Source organism: Rhagoletis pomonella, unplaced genomic scaffold (assembly GCF_013731165.1).
Source record: "Rhagoletis pomonella isolate Grant_MI unplaced genomic scaffold, Rhpom_1.0 Rhpom_scaffold_00008, whole genome shotgun sequence".
NCBI classification, from domain to species: Eukaryota; Metazoa; Arthropoda; class Insecta; order Diptera; family Tephritidae; genus Rhagoletis; species Rhagoletis pomonella.
The window spans coordinates 25,995,470-26,019,384 of NW_023458562.1; the positions used below are offsets into that span (position 1 = coordinate 25,995,470).

The 23,915-nt window shown below is 31.8% G+C and overlaps 1 protein-coding gene across 50 annotated transcripts in view; it reads right to left on the reverse strand.

The window, feature by feature from the left end:
- Window positions 1–1,237: 1,237 nt before the first annotated feature.
- The window catches only part of LOC118744535 (Down syndrome cell adhesion molecule-like protein Dscam2), a 170,518-nt gene continuing 147,840 nt past the window's right edge, over window positions 1,238–23,915 (reverse strand). For 31 of the 50 annotated variants that reach the window (XM_036477603.1, XM_036477600.1, XM_036477615.1 and 28 more), the window contains 9 exons: window positions 17,282–17,494; window positions 13,978–14,145; window positions 11,545–11,682; window positions 10,306–10,613; window positions 10,061–10,241; window positions 9,836–9,994; window positions 5,195–5,261; window positions 4,425–4,436; window positions 1,238–2,009 (listed from right to left, as the gene is read on the reverse strand). In XM_036477603.1, the coding sequence (XP_036333496.1) occupies window positions 1,934–2,009; window positions 4,425–4,436; window positions 5,195–5,261; window positions 9,836–9,994; window positions 10,061–10,241; window positions 10,306–10,613; window positions 11,545–11,682; window positions 13,978–14,145; window positions 17,282–17,494 (1,322 nt within the window). In that variant the 3' untranslated portion in view covers window positions 1,238–1,933. Of the gene's footprint in view, window positions 2,010–4,424; window positions 4,437–5,194; window positions 5,262–9,835; window positions 9,995–10,060; window positions 10,242–10,305; window positions 10,614–11,544; window positions 11,683–13,977; window positions 14,146–17,281; window positions 17,495–17,983; window positions 18,152–23,915 lie in introns of all 50 variants that reach the window. The other 19 variants (XM_036477630.1, XM_036477631.1, XM_036477632.1 and 16 more) reach the window with 4 other exon arrangements.

Genomic DNA, 23,915 nt, shown 5'->3' on the forward strand with positions numbered 1-23,915 from the left:
TATGAAGCACAGCAGAACACGCAGAAAATACTTTAGTTTTAGTTTTTTCTTTTTGATGAAAATTTCGAAAAGTATGGAGAATATGGAGAAAAATTTCAGATGCTATTGGCGTATTTATTTATTTACAGCTTAGAGTTGAAGAGTAGTAAAAAGTCATTTGCGATAACTTCAAAAGGGGGAAAAAAATAAAAACTCTCTGAAAAAATGCATTTGCACAAACTTTAAAAAAGCTTCAGATTTTTAGCAACATTCATAACGTCAAACAAATAAATTTGAAATAAAAAATTTTCGGAGGAATTAAAAAACATTTTGGAACGAAATTAAAAATTTGCAAACTTTGTGTAATTCGCGCTCTCATTCGTAATTGGCTAACCAATTATGTACCGAATCACTTAATTGAAAAATACAATTTTAGTTCAATGAATTTCAGAGAATTTTAAAGACGGATTCTAATTTTTTTTTTAATTTGCGCAAAATTTTACAAAGCAATTTGCACAGTTTTTTGTATCAAAATTTGCATTTTAACATAAGAATATTGTAAATGATAAATTCAAAGTTTGCGCAAACACTTGATACTGCTCTATTCATTATGTATGTACGTACTTGTAGAAAGCTTACTAAATAAAAAAAATTCGCTCGTCGATTTTGCATGAAATTTGCTTGTCTGACTTTGTTTATGCTCAGCGTTTTTCTCTGTGTATTTTGTCTTATGACTGTTTGTTCGTTTCATTACACTTAAATTTAATTACAGATAATAAAAATGTATGGCTCATAAAAAACTTGATTGATTTCATTACATCTCCTACTTCGTTTCACATTCCTAACTGCTTCAACTATTTAATTACAATAAATGCTTGAGTGTACATATATTATTACATACGCACATGAACTTGTATATCATGTATGTAAGTATGTATGTAGAGTAAGTTATGTAAAATAATCCTATTTTCTTTGTTTCGTTTAAATTTTAATTTAAAAATTAAAATTTGTTTTTGGTTTTTGTTTTGCATACAGCAAATAAACAACAAATAATTATGCATCATTGTATTAGTTGCTGTTGTTGTTGTAAAATATTTTACTGGTGTTTTCGTCTTAATGAAGTAGTTGTTTTTCACTTGCTCTTACTTTCTCCATCTGCTTTTCTGCACTTTTATAGAACATTTAATAATCATATATGAAGTTGCTTTTCGTTTGTGTTTTTTTTTTTGTAGTAATATTAATCATAATTATATGTATGTATTGTATAATATAAATGCGTTTCATATATGTTTATGTAGTTATGCAATATTTTTCTTAGAACTTCGTCATTCAGCTCCTCAGCAACTTTTCTATGATTTTACTTTCTTCTTTTTTGCATCTTTTTCATTATATTTTCTTCGTTACGTATTTAGTTTTTATAGAAAAAAGAGCGAGAGTGTTTGTATACACGCACTTAGTTTTTTTTTCTTTTACACTTAATGTGATGTTCTTTTATGTATATATGTATGTCCAAATAACATATATATATATGGTACTTATCTCTTTCGCACAAATTACGCCCGTCATCTCTTTTGTTTCAATTTCCCGCTCACACATTTCCTCTCTCCGTAACTCACTTATATTACTCGCTCTCTTTCTCCCATGCGCTGCCTAACTATTTTGAGTAGAGCTGGAGAGTATGTACATACATTTGTCAAACCCCGCTCTCCATTCTTCGCTCCCCCTCAGCAATATCTCTCACACGCTACATAATACTCAACTAATTTCTGCTCTATGTATTTCACCAAACTAATCCACTGAAAGAAAAAATTTGGTTTGTTTTGGTTTTCGCTGCTGCTGCTGCTGCTGCTGTGACTAGTGGAGCTGGGAGGTTTTACATTTTTCTGCTAGTTGTTGTTGTGCTAGTAAATTGTGTTTGTGGTTATCGTTGGTACTACAGCTAACGGTTTACAAATTACACTGCCATAGTATCGTAGGCTGTGAATCCTGCGCCACTTTGTTGTTGGAGTTGTTTTGGACCGGCTTCGTTTCTGTTTTGATTGGGCCAAAGTGTGGCGAGTTGAGAGAGAAAAGCAATAATTAGTAAACTTGGAAATTGCATTATTTTACATACACAAATTTATGGAATGCATGTGAGAAGTTATTACAATTTTAATAATTTATATATCGCCACCTAAGTGGGAAAAGGTGCCAAGTCCATTTTTTTTAGTTCTTCAGGAGAGACGAAAAATTGATGTAGTTTCGTATTACCTACCATTTTGCATCCAAAATTAAATTATGAAAAAATATGGACTTGGCACCTTATCACCTTTAGGTAGTATGTATTATTTTTACAGTATTTATCTCATTCTTAACTCTTTTCAATGCATACTATATATAGTTAGTAAGTACTTTTTACTTGCTCATATTTATAATTACAGCTATATATTAGATTTATACAATGTGGGTATTCACACTTGTCTGGTTATGCGGTTTTTTATTCAGTTTATAACGCGTAAACTTACTTATTTTAGACTTTAAGCCAAATAACCTGATAACCAGGCTAGTGTGAACACCCACAATAAAATGTTCAATACAAAACACGAAAGTTTGTGTATACAGTGTTTTAAGAGGCTCCAAATTTTCGATAGAAAGTACTAATATTAAAATATAGCAGGCAAGCTTTACCTAGGACTATTCCATGTGATGCTTATATAAAATTATCTCCCGAATTCGAGTATCTAAACAGATTTGTATACTATGAGCTGTGAATACCCCTATTAAATAATTACGGTTTTTGGATCTTAAAGAGACGTTTAAAATAATGGAAATATATTTTTCTCATACCTGTATGCCATAATAGATCTACCGATCGCAGTGCTATAACTAACTCTCTATCTCTATCTAAATATGCCATAAAAACATTTTCGGCAATACAAAACCGTGTTCAGGTTACTCAGATTCTCGCTATGAAGTGTCTGTCATATTCGGTATTTTCACAGTGGAGTTAGTTCACGTTTGGCAGTTAACTCTTGAATTTCGGTAAAAAAAAAAAAAAAATCTGAAGTGAACTTGCGAATATGAGTTAAATCTCTACAGTAAAAACGGCTTATAAAGAACGCTGTTTTTGATAGCGATTGTTTGTTATACTTTTGGGATATTAAAAAAATTATTTATTATTTTATTATTTGAACAAATCTAGAACTAACTTTGAGATAAATATAATGAACAATTTTTATATTATTTACATACATTACATTTATTTATATATTATAGTAAAATCTCCTTGATAAACCTTGATAAAACAAAAAACTCTATAGGACAAAAGGTTTGCTGAGTCCTCTGAAAAAACTCGTTGTTGGGAAATTTACCTAATTTTTGGGGGATATTAAAAAAATTATTATTTGAACAAATCTAAATCTAAATTTGAGATAAATATAATGACAAATTTTTTATTATTTACATGGGTAGCATTATAGTATTGAAAAATCTAATTATCATATTACAGTGAACTCTCGATGGAGCAAACCGTGATAAAACAAAAAACTTGACACAACAAAATGTTTGCTAGTCCTCTGAAATAACTTCGTTGTTGCGAAAGTTTTCTCACAAGAATGCCCTATAGATATAACGAAGAAATTTTGAGCTTGGGATAAAATGGCAGTTAAAGTCTCGTTAACAAAAGACTCGGCATAACAAACTGCTCACATCAAAAAACGAAACCATACTTATAACGATTTTTTTTTAATTTTGCATTTTTCGTTGTATCTAATGTTTGATATTCTATAAACATAGCGAAACTATAAATAAGACGATGTATTTGTCCAACCGCTTCAACTTCGTTATATTGAGGTTTCACTGTAATTAATCGTATTATTTTGCGAATAATTATCTCTGGTTGGCTGGATTAAGGTTTTTTTTAGATAACTGATAACGACGGTATATAAGTATAAAGCCATTCAGTGGTTTTCCAACGGAGTCATCAATTTTACTCAACAATTAAAACATACAATTGCAACTTATTCAAAAGTTTGTGAAAATGTGTTACAAGCTGCAATACATAATAATATTCTTTTCCATATTTAGAAAAGCATTGGTCGAGTAACTATAGATTTATATCTATAAAATATATTTATTAGGATTTTTACAATAATCAAACTGTGATTTGCCGTTTAACTCAAATACAAGGAAAAACCATAAAAAAATAATCAAAAGTAAACGTACAATACTTTTTAAGATACAAAAATTAAAAATAGATACAAACATCAAATCAAAAACAAAAACATGCAAACATGTATTATGTCTTTAACTAAACTACAAAAATAAAATTTATTTACCCATTTAGTCATATCTTACTATGTGGCTACGCATGCAAAGAACAAACACACAAATATTATTATATTTTATACATATTTAGTAAGTACTGATGTACTAGATATTTATACAAACAAAATAATCAAACTTACAATGGCCGTCGACTATGGTGGGTAAGTACGAGTAGTTTTGTAGATATAGTAGTAGAATTGGTAGTAGTACGAGTAGTAGTTTACATACATAGTAGAAGTGAGTGAGAGTTGTATGTAGATCAGGGATTAAATACAAAAAAAAAATACCCAATAAGAAATTGATTTTAATTAATAATTACATAATTTGTGCTGTATTTCAAACTTTCATAGCTAATTTTTTGAAATTTTTAAGTAACAAATTAAAGTATTCGACTACTTTAGTGCAAGTAGAGAAGTATAGAATGTTTAAAATTTTTGCAATAAACGAACAAGTTTTACATATTCGCGATTTCCATATGAATAAACGAACTTAGTAAAATCGTTTGAGAATATTTTCACATGGAATTCACGATAAGCCTGATTTTTTACTCCTACTTTTATTTAATCAAACTACTGTGATAATACATATTTAAATTGAAGAACTTTAACACAAATGCAACTCAACTAATTTTACGAGATAACCTCAGCAAAAAATATTTGCCTTCAATAAATTTCTCAAACTTGTGCTTTTTAACAGCGAAATATCAAAGTTTTCAAAATTTTAATTTTAACTTTCTACTTTAATCAAAGTTATGCTTAATACGCTTGCTACATTAATACAAATAAATTTTTTCACGCTTAAAAATTGCCTAGCTTTAACTTTTAGAAATTTTAGAAATTACTTTATAAAATATTTTTTTTTTTTTTTTATAATTGTTTGGTGTGCTTTTTCCGTGTCTTGCATACTTTACCTTTCAATCAGTTTGCGCATTTCTTCAGTTGTACGCTGATCCTTTTGTAGTGGGGATCTTTTGACAGCTGCTTACATTTAAAATTTTTATTTATTATTATTATTTTTTTGTTTGTGCAGATATTTGAGTTTTGTGAATCAATTGTTTCCCAACCGTTAGCACAAATACAATTTAGTTTCGGTATGAAAAAGTTCCGTAATAAAATGATAAAAATAAAAAGGAGAAAGAAAATTTATAATCAATAAATTAACAAAAAAAAGTTACGCTAATTATATTACATAAATATAAAATTGGAAAATCGATATGATGTATTATAGAATTTTTCATGGAAGATTTAATGAGAAATTATGGTAAAAAGTTACACGCCTAATTTAATTTATTTTTTTTTCACAATCATTTTAAAATGAGCTTAATCTTCTAAATTTCGTGAGACTGTTTAAATAAAAGTTATTTGATTGAAACATTTTTTCAACCATATTGAAAAATTCCAAAATTCCATAACACATATGTATTTTCCAAATTGACAAAATTTGTATTTTGTGCAACTAAATTTTCAATATTTTCATATTCCTACCAATTTTGAAAGCTAAAAAGTTCGTGAATTACATTGAATTTCGCTAATGCAAAAAAAGCGGCAAGTTAGCTCTGCCCTTAAGGCGATCTGCTGAAAAAGCAGAGTCAGTTTAAGCGCCGAAAAGTTTCATTTCTTCAGAAATAGTACATAGATATAGTAATGGCCAAATAAAGGTTTAAATTTGGGATGGAATTTAATACCTTGGCGTTAGTGAATTTGCATTCATTAACGGACCCTTAAACGCTTCTAGATACATTGATAATACTGGTCAACAAAAATTTGCGGCAGAGCTTTTGAGAGCAGATTCCTATAGTATTTCCTCCATAGATTAAGAATATGTTCTTTAAATTCTTCAACCTGAAACATGCTTCCATTTATTTTTCATCGCATCCATACCGTTTTTTTTTTAATTTGTCTTATTTTAGTTGCTTTAAAGTCTTTCAACGAAAGTTTCAAATTCTAACAACGAAAACATGAAAGGATGTGTCCAGATATGATCGACAGAAAAATTGCGATCCGAGGGGGGACCCGATTGTCGTGGGAACTATTTTAAAGTTTTGTGTGGACTATACAAATTTGCGATTGAAAGATAATACAAAAATTAGAAAGTCGCAATCATTATCGTGCGTACGAATATAAATTGCTAAGGTTTAAAAATTTGATAGCAGCGAACGTCAACAGCAATAAAATATAATAATCGTTCTTCTTGTGTCGTCTTGCACAGATCAGAGTGAACATTTTGAGTCAGTTTATAAAAACCGCGTTTCTTATGGACAAAACTACTTTTTCACGAACTTTTTAACTTCCATTTGCATATTCTGAAAAAAAACATACAATTGAGTCCAGCTTTTTTTAAATGGTTCCTTACTTCATGCAAATTGCGAGTTTCTTAAAATTAACAAAAATAATGTAAGAATGTATGAATGTTTATGGTAAATACCCCTTCGATCAACTAACTAAGCTAGTGACATCTTGAATAATGTTGCCTATTTATTTTTTTTATTATTTAATGTTTATAAAATTTTTGTGTTAAAGTGTAGTTTATTATATGTATAATAAAAGCCATGAAAATCTACATTTGAAACTTTGTACACAAATTCAAAAAAATTGTCACCAAAAATTGAAACTCATAATTTTTAGAAATTCTTAGAAAGTTTTATAGCTCATCAAATGTGTGTATAACAAGGTGCAAGTTTGAAGTGGCGAGAATTCGCCATAATTTTCAGTACTTTCTTCCATTTAAAAAAATTTCGGGCATACTTTTTGTACATATAATGAGGAAAATGCTCAAGAAAAAAATATAAACGCGAATATCTAACCCCTTTAAACTTGCAATTTACTGTACTAAATTTAATGGGCTATAAAACTGCCAATCCATTTTTTTAAATCTGAATAAAAGATTTTAGTGAACATTTTTTTATATTGTATAATTTTTGAACAAAGTTTGTAATGTGCTATTTAAAAAAAAAATAATAATAATAAACAATAAATAAACAAAATAAAAAGACCCTAAACTTATCAAAATGTCATTAACTTAATTAGTTGGCCACATGTGTATGTAACACAATACGGATTTTATAAATTTTAACTTAACGTTTTTTCCATATTTTTGATAGTGGTGATTATTTTTTTCTATTTTAGGTGTGAGCTTTGTTGCCTTACATTTCCACTAAAAATGAATTATTACATTCCTAATTTTCATGCACAAATCTTAAGGCTGGTTTCCACTGCGATTACAATCGTTAGTTAAGGGAGCACACTTTCCCACATAGAACGAGCATATTTATATTTGAAGCTTTTAAGACAAAAATGAATTTTTCGGAATTTTTGTGCGCAACTTTCAATCATCGGGTGGATTTACTAGTCAGAAATTTCGTCCAGACCAATAATTTTCGGGCACATTTTGTAAAAAATGTTCTATACAGATTTTGTAGAAAAAACTGTGAAAAATCGCGCCTCAAGTCTTTCTTTCAGCCCAAAAAATGTGTATAAAGATTTGCTGTAGAAACATTCTTAAGTCTTTAAAAGATAGCTTCAGGCAAGCTCTATAGACCCACAATTTTTTATAAAAATTGTGCAAAACTTTATGAGATATTCGCGCTTGAAGCTTTTAAGACAAGAATACACCAGTCGTACGAACTTTTTGCAATCGAAGTATCGCCCAACTGCCTGCAGCCAGGACTTACTTTTTACATTTTTCTGAATTTGTGTCGATTAATACCAAAACTAATCCGTAGTGGTTCGTTATCTATGCAAACGTTTTCGACAAATAAAGAAGATAAAAAAAAAAACAGTGAGAACAAGCCTTAAGAACTGATTGAAATAAAAAGTAGAATGAAGTAGAAAAACTGAAATAAGTTTTACAGTTCAATAATGGTTACACTTTCGAGTTTAGGGTTATATGTTTAATAATGCTCCGTTCCTGTTTGGAAAACAAAACCACCGGTTTGGTAAGTTTTTGGAACCCATTTAAAAAAGCTGGATCATCGATGTTCGATTTTCTGGCGCTAAACACTACAAATAAAAATTGTATTTTTACAACTACACACTTATGTATTTAGTAAATAAATTCTATAATGTGAAATGAAGTCATGCTGATGCCATGTACAATATGAAATGGACTTAATGAATAAAATTATGTAAATTAAAAATAATAATAAGAAATTTTGTATGTGTCAATAAAAAATAAAATCTTCATAATTTTCTTAACAAAAAACCCCCACACTTTTTAGTGACAGATATATGAGTGAAAGTAAAATTTGTTGAATTTTCATGGACTGGAAACTAAAACATAAAATACAGGATGTGAACACGATGTGCTTTGAAAATGAAAGGAAATGAAATGGTGCAAATTATGGTGAAGGAAATTGTAAAATGATTTCAACCCAACCCTGCAATAATTAAAACTGTAACCAAAATATACAAATGTTAAATTTTGAAAAACATATAAACAAAACACAAGGGTTAACACTTTTTAGCAAAACACAGTATGAATATTTGAAGACACTTGTCGAGTATGGATTAATAAAATTTACAAAAAAAAATAAATTTATTGTACGCATGAAATGCGTTTCAATGATGCGTATTTGGGTAGCCATATACGATGTTATGATTCTCGATGGTTGCAGGGGCTCAAATGATTTGTATATTCGATGAATTGTTTGATGGGATTAATGAGCAGGGAATATTTGTGTAATATGAAAAATGGCTACTAAAAGTGGGTTTGACTTAAAGTAAGATTTTATATTAACACAAGCCTACATTTAGAAAGGAATTTTCGGACTAAGCTTTCTTTTGGGAAATTACATTTTAGTATAAAATAAAGATTTTACAATATAATGTGTATGAACCTGTGTATATTTATAGGTATGTATGTATGTGTGTAGGCATAACTTAATAACTAAAACTCCGTAATTGTTGAGAAGTGGGCTTATGAAAAATGAGCAAACTTCCAACGCATTATGACCTTCTAGGCGATATGAATGCAAGGATAGATTAGTGAATGCGTTGGAAAATGACGTTTTTGAGTGTGCGACAATAATAATTTTGAAAAGTATGAATATGCGTTTTTGGGAACATTAGTGCGAATAATATTGAGAAGAAATATTTTCTTTTACAATTACGACAACATTTAAAACAGGGAAATTTTCGTTCAAAATGTGTGGGAAATTGTTTACAAATTAAAAATTTGCATGAAGACTTTCGAAAAATAGATAATATAAATTGCATATTCAAGAAATTTTGAAAACAAACCAATTTTTTTTTAAAATTTTCACTCACCCTCACTGGAGTCTTCTGCGTATTTTTTATAAAATAATTTTTAAAAATACGAAACAGCATAGATTAGCATTAATTTGTTTCAAATACACAAGCAAAAATAATTAACATTACATTTATACTATTTATGATGCGGTTATAAATACACATAATAATTTTTGTACAAATGTACTATATATCTGATATAAGCCTTTCATATAAAAGCCTTTTTAATATAACCTCTTTTTCAAAAATGATTATAAAAAATCTATAATTTTTTATTTTCAAAAGCTCTTTTCTTTCAAACTCACCGCCATAATTGCCGCGTGGTCCATGATCACGATCACATTCAGCTTCTGAGATCTCATTGCTCTCCTTGGAGTCATTGAACGATGAATTGCTCATATCGTGGTTGCGTGGTGGTGGTGGTGGAGGCTCTGGCGAACCATTGCCTGGATTACGTGCCGAACCTAGCAAATAATTACAATTGCATTGAAGTCTTGTAGCCGATTTTAACGTGATTTGCGCCCACTTACCAACACTGCGACGTCCCATCGAGCCACGTGAGCCATAATGATCGTATGGTGTGCCATATGGACCGCCATACTGTGAGCCATATTGATCCTCTTCGGGTGCGCAATTGGCAGGATCATCATATTCAGGGCCGGGACCTGAGTACAGGCTGCCGCCCTGCGAGTTGACGCGTGTGTAACGGCGCTGGAAAACACGAAAAAAAAATGCGTGAAATTAATCTAATTCAACGCTTTCAGCTTCTACTCACATATTGATCCTCCTCAGCGCAATTGGCTGGGTCATCATATTCCGGAGCTGGTGTGTAAATCGACGATTGTCCACCTTGGCTATTCTTGCGTGCATAGCGATTGGCGCGTGGCATTGACTGTGAGCCGGAGCGTGAGTGTACATGTCCGGGATGACCGGGTGGTCCCATGGTGCCAGCATGTCCGGGTCCGGGTGCATGTCCATTTTGATGTGGGAAGGTTTGGAAGTTCATTGCTTTGGTGGGATCCATTTCTTCGCGGAAGCCGAGCAAGTGGAAGGTTGCATAGGGACAGATTTCGTCTTCCATGCCTTCGGTGATTGATGTTTGGAGAATTTTGTAGAAAAATGCAGTGAGTTAGTAAAGACTTGTGAAAAGTAATTGGAGGTTGTTTGCTTTTGTTTGGTAGTTTATGGGGTTGTGGGTTATGTTGTTACTGTTGTTACATTGTATTGCGTTGAAAAGTGATTACATATTTGAAAGTTCATGCAAAATTTTAATATTTTTACAATTGTAAACTGTTTTTTTTTTTTTTTTTAAGAAATACACACCATTACTTACTGTTAGTAGTTGTTAAAGTCTCTAGTCTTGGTTTGAGTACCCACAAAATTCAAAATAAATAATAACTTATAAATAAGACATTTAAAACATATTGTGCTGCTGAAGAAATAAGAGGGCTTTTGAAATGCTAAAAAGTTACCAAAGAAAATATAAAAGCTTCAGAGCTTTTTTACTGCAGCAGGAATTAAGAATAGCTTTTTAAGAGTCGTGTAAGTAAATAAAAAAATTTCGATAAATACAAAAGACCAAAATTTTTAATATCTTAAATTTAAAAAAAAAAAGTTAAATTTTCTTCAAATTTTGAAACGTTCTACTTTTTACAATTAAGGAGATAATCTTCAAAAAAAAATAAGAATCAGTGGAAAAAAATTTTAAAAGGTTATTCATTTCGTTAGTCAACTTCTAGAGCAACTCGTTCACTAAATCTTTCAAAACCTTGCCAGCTTTTTGGATATTTCAGAGAATTTGCTTTTGTTAAGCATTTCGATACATACCTACTATGTATGTACTCATGTATTGCATGTATCACAATTATGAACATTGTTAGTCACAAACAATTGTTTAACAATAAATAACGCAAAAAAAAATTAAGTAAAAAAAAACAATCTTATCGAAAAAATAATGTTAATAAAGCAAACAAAAAAACTTCAAAAAATTAAGTACCACCCTAATGCAGCCTACCTGGATGTCTATAATGGCATTGTACATCCTCGGGACCATAATGATTACCGTGCAATGGCACTGGTGGCGTCTTCAATTCCTCGTACAAGTTTGTACGGCGTGGATCCCAGGTGGAGTGATTCGAGCGTATGCCACGTGCTACTCACACATACACACACGCACGCACACAAGTTCATAAACAGACCCAATGTGCATGGCGCGTGGGTTTATATAAATTTTATAGTAGATAATTTATTTCATTTGTTGGAGTGTAAGATCGCGTGTAGTTGTGTTTTAAGTTTTTTGTTGTTTAGTTTGATTTTTTTTTTAATTTTGTACGTATTTTTTAAATTAACATAATAAAGTGTTTCATATAACATGAAGCGTGGTTGCAGGAGTAAAAAAGCCATTGAAATCGGAATTATATATTTTTTGGATTGGATTGGGATTTGTAGTAGGCGGGTTTCATATGGTGAACATAAAAGGAAAAAAAGAGAATTTATATTTTTGAGTAAAATATAGCATACAAAATTAAGTAGTCTAAGGTTTTTAAAAAAGGCGAAAGCATTTTGAGTGAAACAAAATTCGTATTAATTTTTTACGATCTAAGAGTAATCGCTGATGTATACTTTGGTTTCGATAGACAGCTTTGCATAAAGTGAAGTGCTAACGATAAACATAATTGATGAAGGAAACGACAGATGTACACTCTCGAAATAATATCGATAGCAGGAATGATAAAGTTAATTTGGTGAAGGAAACTTCAGCGGCAACGGTTCCGAAAAACATATCGATAACAGTAACGTTATCGATAGTACCATCGAATATTATATTGACACAAAATTTGAACAATAATAGTATCGATAAAAGCCTTTAAAGTTATCTATTTCAGCATGAATAACTATATCGATAACAACTTTTTGCATGGCATAGCGTTTTCTTTTCTCGAAATAATGTTGCATTTATTCTGCCCTGCGCCAGGGCTGTCAAGCTTTCGTGTTCCTTTCTCAGTATCTTCACATGCATATTGCGTTCTCTTTCTTTAAAATGTTGCACCCTGATAATGTTGCCATATAAGAAGGTGACATTTTTTTCGAGAAAAGAAAACGCCATTAGTTCTTGGGTTACCTTATTCTTATAAAGGAGCAAATCAAGTTCCTTAAGCAAAGTTTACGGTGGTGTGGTGTGACCAATTCTTGTGTCACTAGAATAAGAATAGCTTTTCTACTGGCATGGTAATTACGAAAAAACAATTCTCGTAAATGCTCCTAAGGTTACAGTCACCGACTCGGAATTACGGTAGAAAATTTTAATTATTTCGAAGTGATTGCTTTACGTTAAAGTTAAACAGGCAATCTACAATATAGCTTTTTTTATATCATATGGACAGGACTGGACAGGAAGTCAGTACCATATCCCCGCGGAACGAAATTAATCGCTTTACCATAGAACAATATGGGAATTAATGCAAATGGATTGGACAACGATTTTACTCGAAAAATCATATTTTCTGAGAGGCCGCATTTACACACGTGACCGTCGAGAAGCCAATGCATCCTCAGAGGGTGACTGTTTGGTGCGAATTTTGGAGCGGTGGCATCATTGGCTCATTTTTCCTTGAAAATACTGCTGGAAACGCCATTTCGGTCAACGATGAGTACTACAGAGCCATGATAATCGATTTTTTGCGTGCAGAAATTGAAGACATGGACTTGGGCGAACTTTGATATCAGCAGGATGGCGCACCATGCCGCACAGCCTATGCCACAATCGATATTTTGCCCGGCAATCGTGTTATCAACCGTCTCGGTGATGTCGATTATAGCTGCAAGTTGGCGCTGTAGAACTTTTTTGTGGGGACCAATACAGGTTCGTGTTGGGGAAGTTTTACTGTTTTTTTTTTTAATTGGCGGATACTTAAGATACTTCGCCTTAAATTTTCTTTCACTCATAATAAAAGCATAAGCTATTACTTAAAGCTATTATCTAAATTTACTACAACATTTATGAAGCATGCAAAAGATACAAAAAATTCTACCAAAAGGACATTACGAAACTTTTTATGTATATGTATGAAAATTTGTCAAAGTTTAGCTAGATAGGCTACACCGTAAAAAAGTATTGTACCAGAAGTGCGTACAAAGTAAACGAAATGTACATTTAGAAATTTCTAAAACGAAATTCTAAAATAACGCTAACTTATTAACAATTAATTCGTTACTTCAGTTTTATTTTTCTTTTGCATTCTGTCCTTTTTTAATAGCATTGGGTATGCATATGGCGCAAAGCGTAAATGAATAGCCAATAAACCAACAAAATAAAGCAGAAAGGCAAAAAAATATACGACCTTTTCATTACGCAAAAAACAAACAAACCCAAAAAAAAAACTTGGAAGAACAAGAGGATATTTGCTCGCATTAATAAATGTTGTATATTGTAAATTTAGATGCTTACTTATCACTGTACCTCGCTTAATCCGGTCGCAGGTGTTGTAATTCGAGCCGGGCACTGGTGGCAGCTTGCGATTGGGTGGTGCAATATAGCCGAGTTCGTCGCGTAAATCGGGTCGTCGTTTATCCAAGGTGGCGCCAGGTCCCATGGTCTGATTGTAAACTACATCGTCTAGAATTAATATATGATATGGCAAACTCAATATTGGGGGCACTGAAGATGCTTTTACCGACTGACTTTCAACCAATGTCGTTTAAATTTGAATTTGCGATATTTCTTACTTTACTTCTGTTTTTTTTTGTCTTTTTATCTATCGCTCGCCTATATTCAACTGTAGTTTTGGCAAGAGAGCGTAAATTTTTGATTAGTAGTATTTTTAGGCAGGTACTTCTTTGCATACAGTCAAACAAACGCACAAAATCTGACTTACGTGATTTGTTTTTTTTTTTTGGGTTGGTAGTGCCAGAGTAAAAAAAGGGAAAAATAGAACGAACCAACGAGCCAACGAACGAGCTTAAAATAATTAAGGTTGGTGCAACACATTATTTTATGTGAACTAATTAAAGGTGTTCAAAGTTTAGATTTACTTCGGAATACTACCAATATGCTATGTAGTAGATACCTTACGTTTAGATACATTTTTCTGCAAAGCAATACATTTTAATTAAATAAGAAAATTTATGAAAATTTATCATAAATATACCAACATACGTACGCTTAATTCAAAAGTACGAATATGCAATATCATGAAATGTATGATTTATGATTCCATATGCTATAATTTTGTAGTTCATTTGTTTGATAGGGTTCAACAAAACCAATCCAATTTTGTATTTCTCTTCTATGAAATTTGATTTTTAGAAAAGCATCTTAGTTTGGGGGTTTTTGGGATTTTTAATTTTAAATTGAATACAGTTTTTATGGAAAATCAAATGAAAAAGGATAAGTGTAAATGTTGGCTAGTATTTAAAAGTTTGATAGCAGTATGGGAGAAATGTTTAGTTGTAAGAATTAATTAGAATTGAAAGAAAAACAAACATTCAGTAAGGGAAGTGTTTTTTGGAAACATCAAGCGAAGAAGTTTAGAGTGTTTGAGTAGGAAAAGTTTTGATGTAATAAATGTTTATTTTAGATCGCTATATGTAATTACAACGAAAAGTTATCTAAGGGGTTTATTGTAGGTATATAGCTAAGGGGAACTGAAATTTTAAATAGTTTAAATTCTTGGTATATTCATAGTAGAGTTTAATCAACTGGTTTTGGAACTACTAAATCGAAGATCGTTTAGTGGAGGCTTTAGAAACGAGTTTTGTTTTTTTTTTTGGATTTGTTCAATGTCATTCGAATACTGAATTGACTCAAATCGTGGAGAATTGAAAATCATGAATTCAATTAAGTGACTCGAAAAACTGGCAAGCTTAAAGGTATGTCATAGACATTTTTACAATTAAAAGTTTTAGAGAATTCGGGGGCCTCGAGGCCACCCCGGAGGATATAACCTGGAGAAGTCATATGGCGTAATACATTTTTTTTTTGGGGTTTGAGCACAAAGCTAATTGATACGCCTTCGTAGCTTAGACTGAGATTTATTTGTGTGTACTAAAACAAATAATTAAATAGTAAAAACAGTACAACCGACTGCTATTCAACGCTTAAATAAATTTCAAAGGTTGACTATTTTTTCTTAAAATTTCAGACCTTTTACTTAAATTTCATTGAACAAATCGAGTAAAAGGTCTGAAATTTTAAGAAATGGTTTTGGCAACCCGGATCTGCGCCAGAGTTAGACTTGAAAATGGTTTTAAAAAACGCTTCCTTAGTTATCTTTTCAGAGAGTCAATTGGCCCTATCCAATCGGATTGGCAACTCAAACTTGTGCTTGGTAACAGGTACCAGGTACCAAGTTACTGCGACATCGAAGGGAACGAGTTCGTTGACGGACTGGCATGATAAGACTCAGCCTTTTCTCTCTTGGGACCGGAACGCAGTAGCGAAAGGGGGGCCGTAGGCAGGTCAGGCATTTTGTATAGCCTTACGCTAGAAATAGCAGAAGATTAAACCTGCAATTGATTATTTAAATGGTCATAACCGACCGTATTCTCGTTTGCATCGATAAATTAACCGGTTTTGCCGGAATTGCCCTAATGTTACAAATTATGACTAAATACTAGGAAGTTTTCAAAACTAGTCTATAAGAATAAATAATAAATGTCCTTATGATTTGAAAAGAGTGGCAAATTTTAACCCTTGCTATGAATATACCAATATTTTAGGTCGTAGTACGATCAAAATTTTATGGGTACATATTTCTGATTAGTTAATGTGATGAATTAATGGGGATAACGATGAACATTTATAAAGATACTTATGCATGTATGTTATTCAATAATATATTATTTACAATACTAAATATTTAGTAATTATATAGGGACGATAATGCATACATGAATGGGAAAACTAAGCAATTCCCACTTAACAGCACTTATGACTACTATATAGTTGGGAGAGTAGTGATGTTAGAACACATGAGATATTATTTATAGAGAATAGAGAGTAAAATGCCCAGTTTTATGGGGTCTCATTTTTAAGCGGTGTCACACAATTGGTACTTTCATACAGATTTGTAATTTTTTTTTTTTGGTTGAATTCAAATTTACATATATTTTCGATTTGGTAAATTCGTTTCTGTGTGTTGGTATATTTGTGTTGATTTTGCTGTTGTTGTTTTTTTAGAATAATTAAAAAAAAGTGTTTTCAATGCTCATAGGAATTTATGTTAAGGGAAATGTTTTTTATACAAGTGTATGTATATGGCTAGTTTAAAGTAGCAACCATTTTGTTTTACAACAACTAACGATTAACATTCAACACGATATATGATTAACATATACATATATATATATACAACATATACCAAAATTCATAAAAATAAAGAAGATCTTAACTGTTTTATAAACCGAAAATTTTATGAAAATGTCACTTTATAAAGCTCTTTAAATATATTTTATTTTTTATGAATCAGGCCAATAGTTTATAGAAAAATGTGTGCCAAGTTACCGATTTTGAGAGCGACTAGTATATGTCAAGCACCATTTTGAAAAAATTGTGTTAAAAATTAGTTTCTTTTGAAAACCGATGCGATATCTTCCTTTTTCAAAACAGAAATAAAACTCGAAAATCAACAATTTTTATACATACAAGCTAAATATAAAGATAATTTAGATTTAGTTATAAATAAATGCATATTATTGCAATAATAAAGCTCGCTGCTATGTACGCTCAAGGATAGTAAAATGCAAAAACCTACAGTACACATCCTTTTGTCCGCCTCGCAAGTCGTCCGCACGGCGTCTGGAAAGCGCTACACACACAACAAGTATACCCACCGCTACCACAATGACAGTGGCTATTAGAGGCACCATGAAATTCAAATCAAGCCATTCGGGCATCCAAGCGGGCAAGCGTATGCGTGTGTTCAAATTGCCTGTACCGTGACCATCGTCGAGTGGTGCAACGGTGCCTGATTTTATAGTAGTTTTCATATAGATTTTTCATGTTCGAATTATATATTTTTTTATACAAACCGATTATTTTATAGTTTTTTTTTATGCATTTTGTTTTTATTTTACAACAATATTGCATGCATAATCGCGATATTCGAATTTCCGAAGATCGCATTTTTCGTTAATATTGATTTATAGCAAGCCAGACATTTAAATAATTTAATAATTTTAATTTTCGAATAGTTTTTCGTAGTAGGGAAAGGATGCATTTTTACAAAAGATTTTTTTATGTTGTATATTTTTGTATGTCGAATTAATATTGAAATCAAAATGTGAACGATGATAAAAGTTGTTTTGTTGATGATTTGATATGTATGTTTGTTTCGTTGATACATATTAAGCGCAATTAAATACGAGTTTTTCAGAGAGCGTAGGAAATTGTTGTAAATGAAATGGAAAGAAAAAAACGAAAAAGAAATTCGATTAATAAAATTCTGTGTAGATACCTTTGTGATGATTGCCTTTGCTACGTAGAATACAAATAACAATTATCGCTATGATAATAACGAGCAGAGCAGCTACCACCGGTACAATTAAATTTAAGTTGGAAAGTATGATGCGTATCGTATCCTCGGCGGTTAGTTCGGGTAATTCGCGCGAAGGGGCAATTGTTCCTGTAACAACCAAAGTATGTAGAAGAAGCACACAAAACACACGCGTACACCAACGAAATTAGAAAGACAAGAAGACACAGAGAGAAAAGAGAGGCCAATTCTAGGCATTACTGGGTTTAGTCGTCAATGCAATGTAGATTATTTCGTTTTTCGAAATTATACAGATTTCGAACATTACTTTTGTACGTTTTGTTTCGATTTTTGTTGTTGTTGTTGTATCCTTCACATCATTAACGAGTTAATATACAAAAGTTGAATTCGAAATTTTTGCTTGTGTATGTATTAAGTGAATAAAAACAAGAAATTGAATTAACAAGAGTAGAGAGTTTAAAATGTGTGACGCAGAATTAGAGGAAATCACTTAACGGTGTTTACATTTAAGTAAAGTATTTGAATATGTAGTAGAAAATCAAGCGTGAAAAGCTTGAAAATTAGTGTTTCATAAGCTTCCAGAGAAAATATGGAGAACATTTTATGTTACAAAATTTCTATATTACATGATATTTAGTGAGAGGTTAAGTAAAGTTTGGCATTAGCTGAAATTGCACAGCATAAAGTGTATTAGGCAAATGTTTTTTAAGGTCCTTGGTTTTAAGAGCCCAGTGCAATTTTGAGAGTTTTTGTATTTAAAAAATTTCGAATTTTCGAACATGACTTCGAATTTCGAATATGACTTCGAATTTTCGAAATCGAGTTCGAATTCTCAGAAAACGCACAAAATATATCAAACTGCCCAAATCATATCAATACTCACTTACCTCTCACATTCATATTAAATCAATTAAATTCAATATTAAAAAAAAACTAATTAATACTAAATGCAATTTGTTTTCGTCCATCGTTTGGCTATATAAATTTCTAGATGTATTAGATTAAAACTATCTCAAATGAAAGCAAATAACAGCAGTAACTTCAATTTAATTAATTTCAATTTTAAACTTTGCAAACTCGAACAACATTCCTTGATTAAAAGTTTTCAATATGCTAGGCTAAATATGTACTATATGTATAATAGTGAATATTTATTTAACTTATTATTTAAATAACGGTTTAATTAGTTTTTATGCGTAATTTGTAATATGCATGTTATTAATTTATGACTATTTCACAAATGACAATGTATTTAGTAGATATGTATGTATGTAAGTATGTATAAATGCATGTAACGCTTTAATGCATAATAAATGTAGTTATGAACGTAGTGGTATGTAAAACTAAATCGTAATTGAATTATAATCGAATTCAAATTTGACGTAAATCGATATAAAAAGATTCAAATTGAAAAACGAAATAAACTCAGAGAGACGCAGCGAATTTTCTTCTTCAGTTCTTAAAAAAAAAAAAATAATTTAATCTTGGCACTCATGTACTATGCGTGGGGAATGGAGGTTGAAGCAGCACTTTGGTTGTTGCAGGTATTAACAATCCCTTCTTTTTCTTCGATTCGATTCGAATAATACTGAAAGTATTCTTGGAACCCAAATAAAATTAAAAAATTAAGAAACAAAGCAGAACTAACTATGCATATGAAAAGCTGAAAAGTATGTCTAAATGCTTTCATTCTTGGCGGAATGTTGAAAATGCATTTTAGGTTTAGGGTAAATATGTGTGTATGTAATCGTGAGCTTGGGTTTGTGGAAAATATAAAGGATGCATAAAAATATTTGAACTCAATAAAACAAAAAAATATACAAAAAGCGAAGTGTACTTTTCCGAAATGTATCTTGTTTTGTTGTCATTAGCATTTGGTACAGCTTTTAAAACTTAGGCTAGCCGTATAATGTGTTTCCACGCGAACTGAATTACGCAATTTGTGAACTATTCTCAATTCAAGCGAAAGTGTGTTTCAATTTTAAGAATTCATTACTGCAAACAAGACAAAGGAAATAGTTCAAAAACAAATACAATTATGTAAATAATATATTCGCTTTTAGATAAAGCTGTTCCATTACGAGTTCAAATTGCATTTAAAACCAAAATTGTAGTGGAATAGAAAGTGACATTCCCTGATTTTGTTAATATACTAATATCAACGACAACGGTACTGGAGGCCACAAAACAAGAAACTAGTATTTGTGAATAATTTGGGGATAGCAAGTTAGTACAGCTAGTCGAGCTTTTGGAGGAGCTAACTGAATTTAATTTTGTAAAAAAAGAAGGATATTGATGACGGCACATCACACGTTTAATAATGTAGAGAAGTAAATCCAATTAATAAGCTTAATAAGGAACATGTTTTCAGAAAAAAATTCGGAAAAATTTCGAAGATATGTGCCTTTGCACCCGTCTTTTTGTATAGCAACTGTATGAATAGATCAAACTCTGATTGCGTTTTCCACAAAATTCAAATTTTGGAATAATCCCCTATATTATTAAATGTACGATTTGGCATATTGGGATATATTTTGTTGGAATAGTGTTCGAGCACATTTTTTTTCTAAGGGTGAGAAGTTTCAGAAGAATGAATGAACTTAAAGTCCACTACGAAGCGTAGTACCCAACGATGTAAACACTGACAATAAACGACATTCATAGTGGCAGTGTCAGCAAATTTACTAACTCTCTAAACAATGAAGTATTCGACACTTTCAGATTTTTTATTTTTTTTTGTTAGGTAGGTTGTAGGAAACCGGATACTGATGCAAATGCACACAAATCAAAAGTAGGTGTCATATTAGGTAGGTAGGTTGTCGCGGTCGTCTATAAGACACACTTAGGCTCAGGGCCCATTGTGATGCCGCATGTTGGGTCAGCAACTCCCAATCCCTCCTAAAACCATTTTGAACTTTGAACGAATTTTAGAAGATCCCTGATTTCGACGCATCTAAGGTCCTCCAAGTTGTCGAAGAATTGCCTACCGAGAGTGGAGAGTCTTCGTCTAGATAGAGCAGGGCATTGGCACAACAGGTGCAGAATCGTTTCCTCCTCTTCTTCATCTTGACAACTTCTACAGAAGTCATGTGAGCGTAGGCCAAGTCGATAGGCGTGCTTGCCAATTAGGCAGTGTCCTGTTATGACGGATACTAATAATCTAATATTGGACTTATTTAGACTCAGTAGTAGGCCAGTGCGTTTGGCGCTGAGCACCGGCCATAATTGTTTGGCAGTTTTGCAGGTGATTTCGTCCTGCCACCTTTCGTTCGCTACTTTAGTGAGCCTCTCGGAGATAAGTAGCTTACAAGTTTGCAAGGGTATTCCTATTTCGTCATTTATATCCTCAAAAGGAAGTTTCGTGCCAAGTCGCGCCAGTTCGTCGGCCTTACAATTCCCCTCTATGCCGCAGTGTCCCGGAACCCATATTACCTTTGGGCGAAATGACTCAGCCATCTCGTTAAGAGATGCGCGGCATTTCATGGCTACCATGGAGGTTGTCGACTGCTTCGTGAGGGACTTTATTGCCGCCTGGCTGTCAGTGAAGATATAGATATCAACTTGGTGTATCATATCACACTTTACCAGTTTCGTGGCCCTGTCGATTGCCATCAGTTCAGCCTGAAAAACGCTACAGTGGTCCGGGAGACGAAAGCTGAGGGAGATTCCCAGGTGATGGGAATATACACCTCCTCCAACCCTTCCCTCGAGCTTTGAGCCATCTGTGTATACATGGATGGACTCTCCACTACTTACAACGTCATGCTTCCACTCTTCCCTTGAGGTTGGGAGGGTCGCGAACGCTGTAGCGGGTGCAGGTTCCGGAAGTGCATAGTCCACCAATCCGGGTAGCCCCGGAAACTCCGTTAATATTCTACCGTGACCATAACTGGTATTTGACCACTTATTTAGAATGTTCATTCGAATTGCCGCGCCACTTGCGACTTGTTTGGCATGAAGGTCCACCGGAAGAAAATTCAGTAGGGCATACAGTGCCTTGGATGGTGTTGTTCTCATCGCACCAGTTATGAGTGTGGACGCAACCCTTTGAACCTTGTCCATTTTTTTTTGAAGTTTACCCCTTTCCCAAGGGTGTTCCACCATACCACTATACCGAGATAGAAAATTGGCCTAACCACCGCCAGTGTATTATTTTGGGTTGTCATTTAGGTTCATTCAGTTTATTTAGGTGTCATATTTTGTAGTCAAAATTTTAAATTGGTGCTTCAAAAATAGGAGAATTCGTAGCTTTTGTTTACAAAAATCTGGCAAGAATTTCGTAAGATTATTTGCTTGCAACACACGACGTATGAATAGGACATATGTACATTTGATGCTGGCATTTTATACATTTTACTTCATTTGGCAAACAACAAAACATAAGATTCTTTTGGATTTCTGTTTTTCATACATGAAAATTAAAAAAATCAAATGAACATAAACTAGCATGAAATGAGGTTCAAGAATACCATTGAGCAAAATAAAGGTAAAAAAAATAAAACCAAAATTTAAAGCATTTAAATTCGGATACGTTACGTTTAAATTATTTTCATTATGATAAACTCTCATTTAATGTAGAGGTGGCAGTGGTTGTGGTTTTCTAAAACAAAGTATTTTTAAAATTTTTTATTTAATTTACATAATTTAAGGTGATTTGGTGTGGTTGGTGAATTCGGGGGATAAAAACAAATTGCATTTACGCAATAAAAATTATAAAAATATAAATATTTACGATTACTAGCAATTTTCGGTCCAACGAAATATTTTCGGTAGTTTTCTACATTGCATTACCATATCGAACAGAAAAACTAAATAAAATGATAAATTGCAGAGCATTTACATTAAAAATATTGCTAAACAATAAAAAATGCTTGCAAAGAAAGAAAAAATCTTTATAAACAAAAACAAACAAATTTTTTAAGCAAAACAATTTTACAAGACAAAAAACGAAATATTTGGCTAAAACAAAGGCGTTTTGAAATATTTTACAAAATCAAAATATTTTCACATTCGAGTGCTTCGTGGGTACGAAATTAAAATTGTATTTTACAATGCAAACATATTTAGAATTTGGCATAAAAAGCAAAAATTTACAAAATTCAACTTTGCATTTTTCGAGGTGATTTTTGTGGGTTCATTCTTTTTAGCATTTTTTTTAAGAAAATCTTGCATTGGCAGACGAGTTGCAACAAAATAAGCATTCGGTGCTTTCATCAACTAGCAATAACTTTTTTTCTACAAAATGTATATCCACAACAAACTCGTGTGGTTTTTTCGTTTTGTTATTTGTATAGGAGAGAAAATGCTGTATATTTTTTAACTTACAAAAGCTTAAATTTCAAAAAAAAAAAAAATAGTTTACATTTCACACGTTTAAAAAAAATTATTAGTTGGCTGGCATTTTTTTTTTTTTTTTAAATATCTATAAGGATTTTTAATATAAATTTAAATTTGCTTAAAAATTTAGATACTTTTTCTTTTTCCGAAAATCGTTTAAAATTTTGCTCATAATTTTTTGTAAAAAAAAACACAAATATTCAGTAGGCTTCAAACTCTTTTAGATACGAACATTTTTGGAGTATTTGCAAATGTATTTCCAAATATGGTAGATTTAATAGAAATTAAAATAAACGAAAAATGAAACTTGAAAAAAATATTAAATATCTTTTATTTCTTATGAAAATTGTTTGCCATTTTGCTAGATACTAAACACAAAATCGGAAATCAAAACATTATTTAATGGGCTACCAATTCCTTTCGAAGTACATGTGTTTTCCTTATTCACTTCAGCATTTTTAATATGTTCCAAATTTTTTAAATCCACAGCATTTTCACTCTCTTCTACCGTAGTTGTATTGTTTATGTACAAAAGCAATGCGAAATTGCATACGAG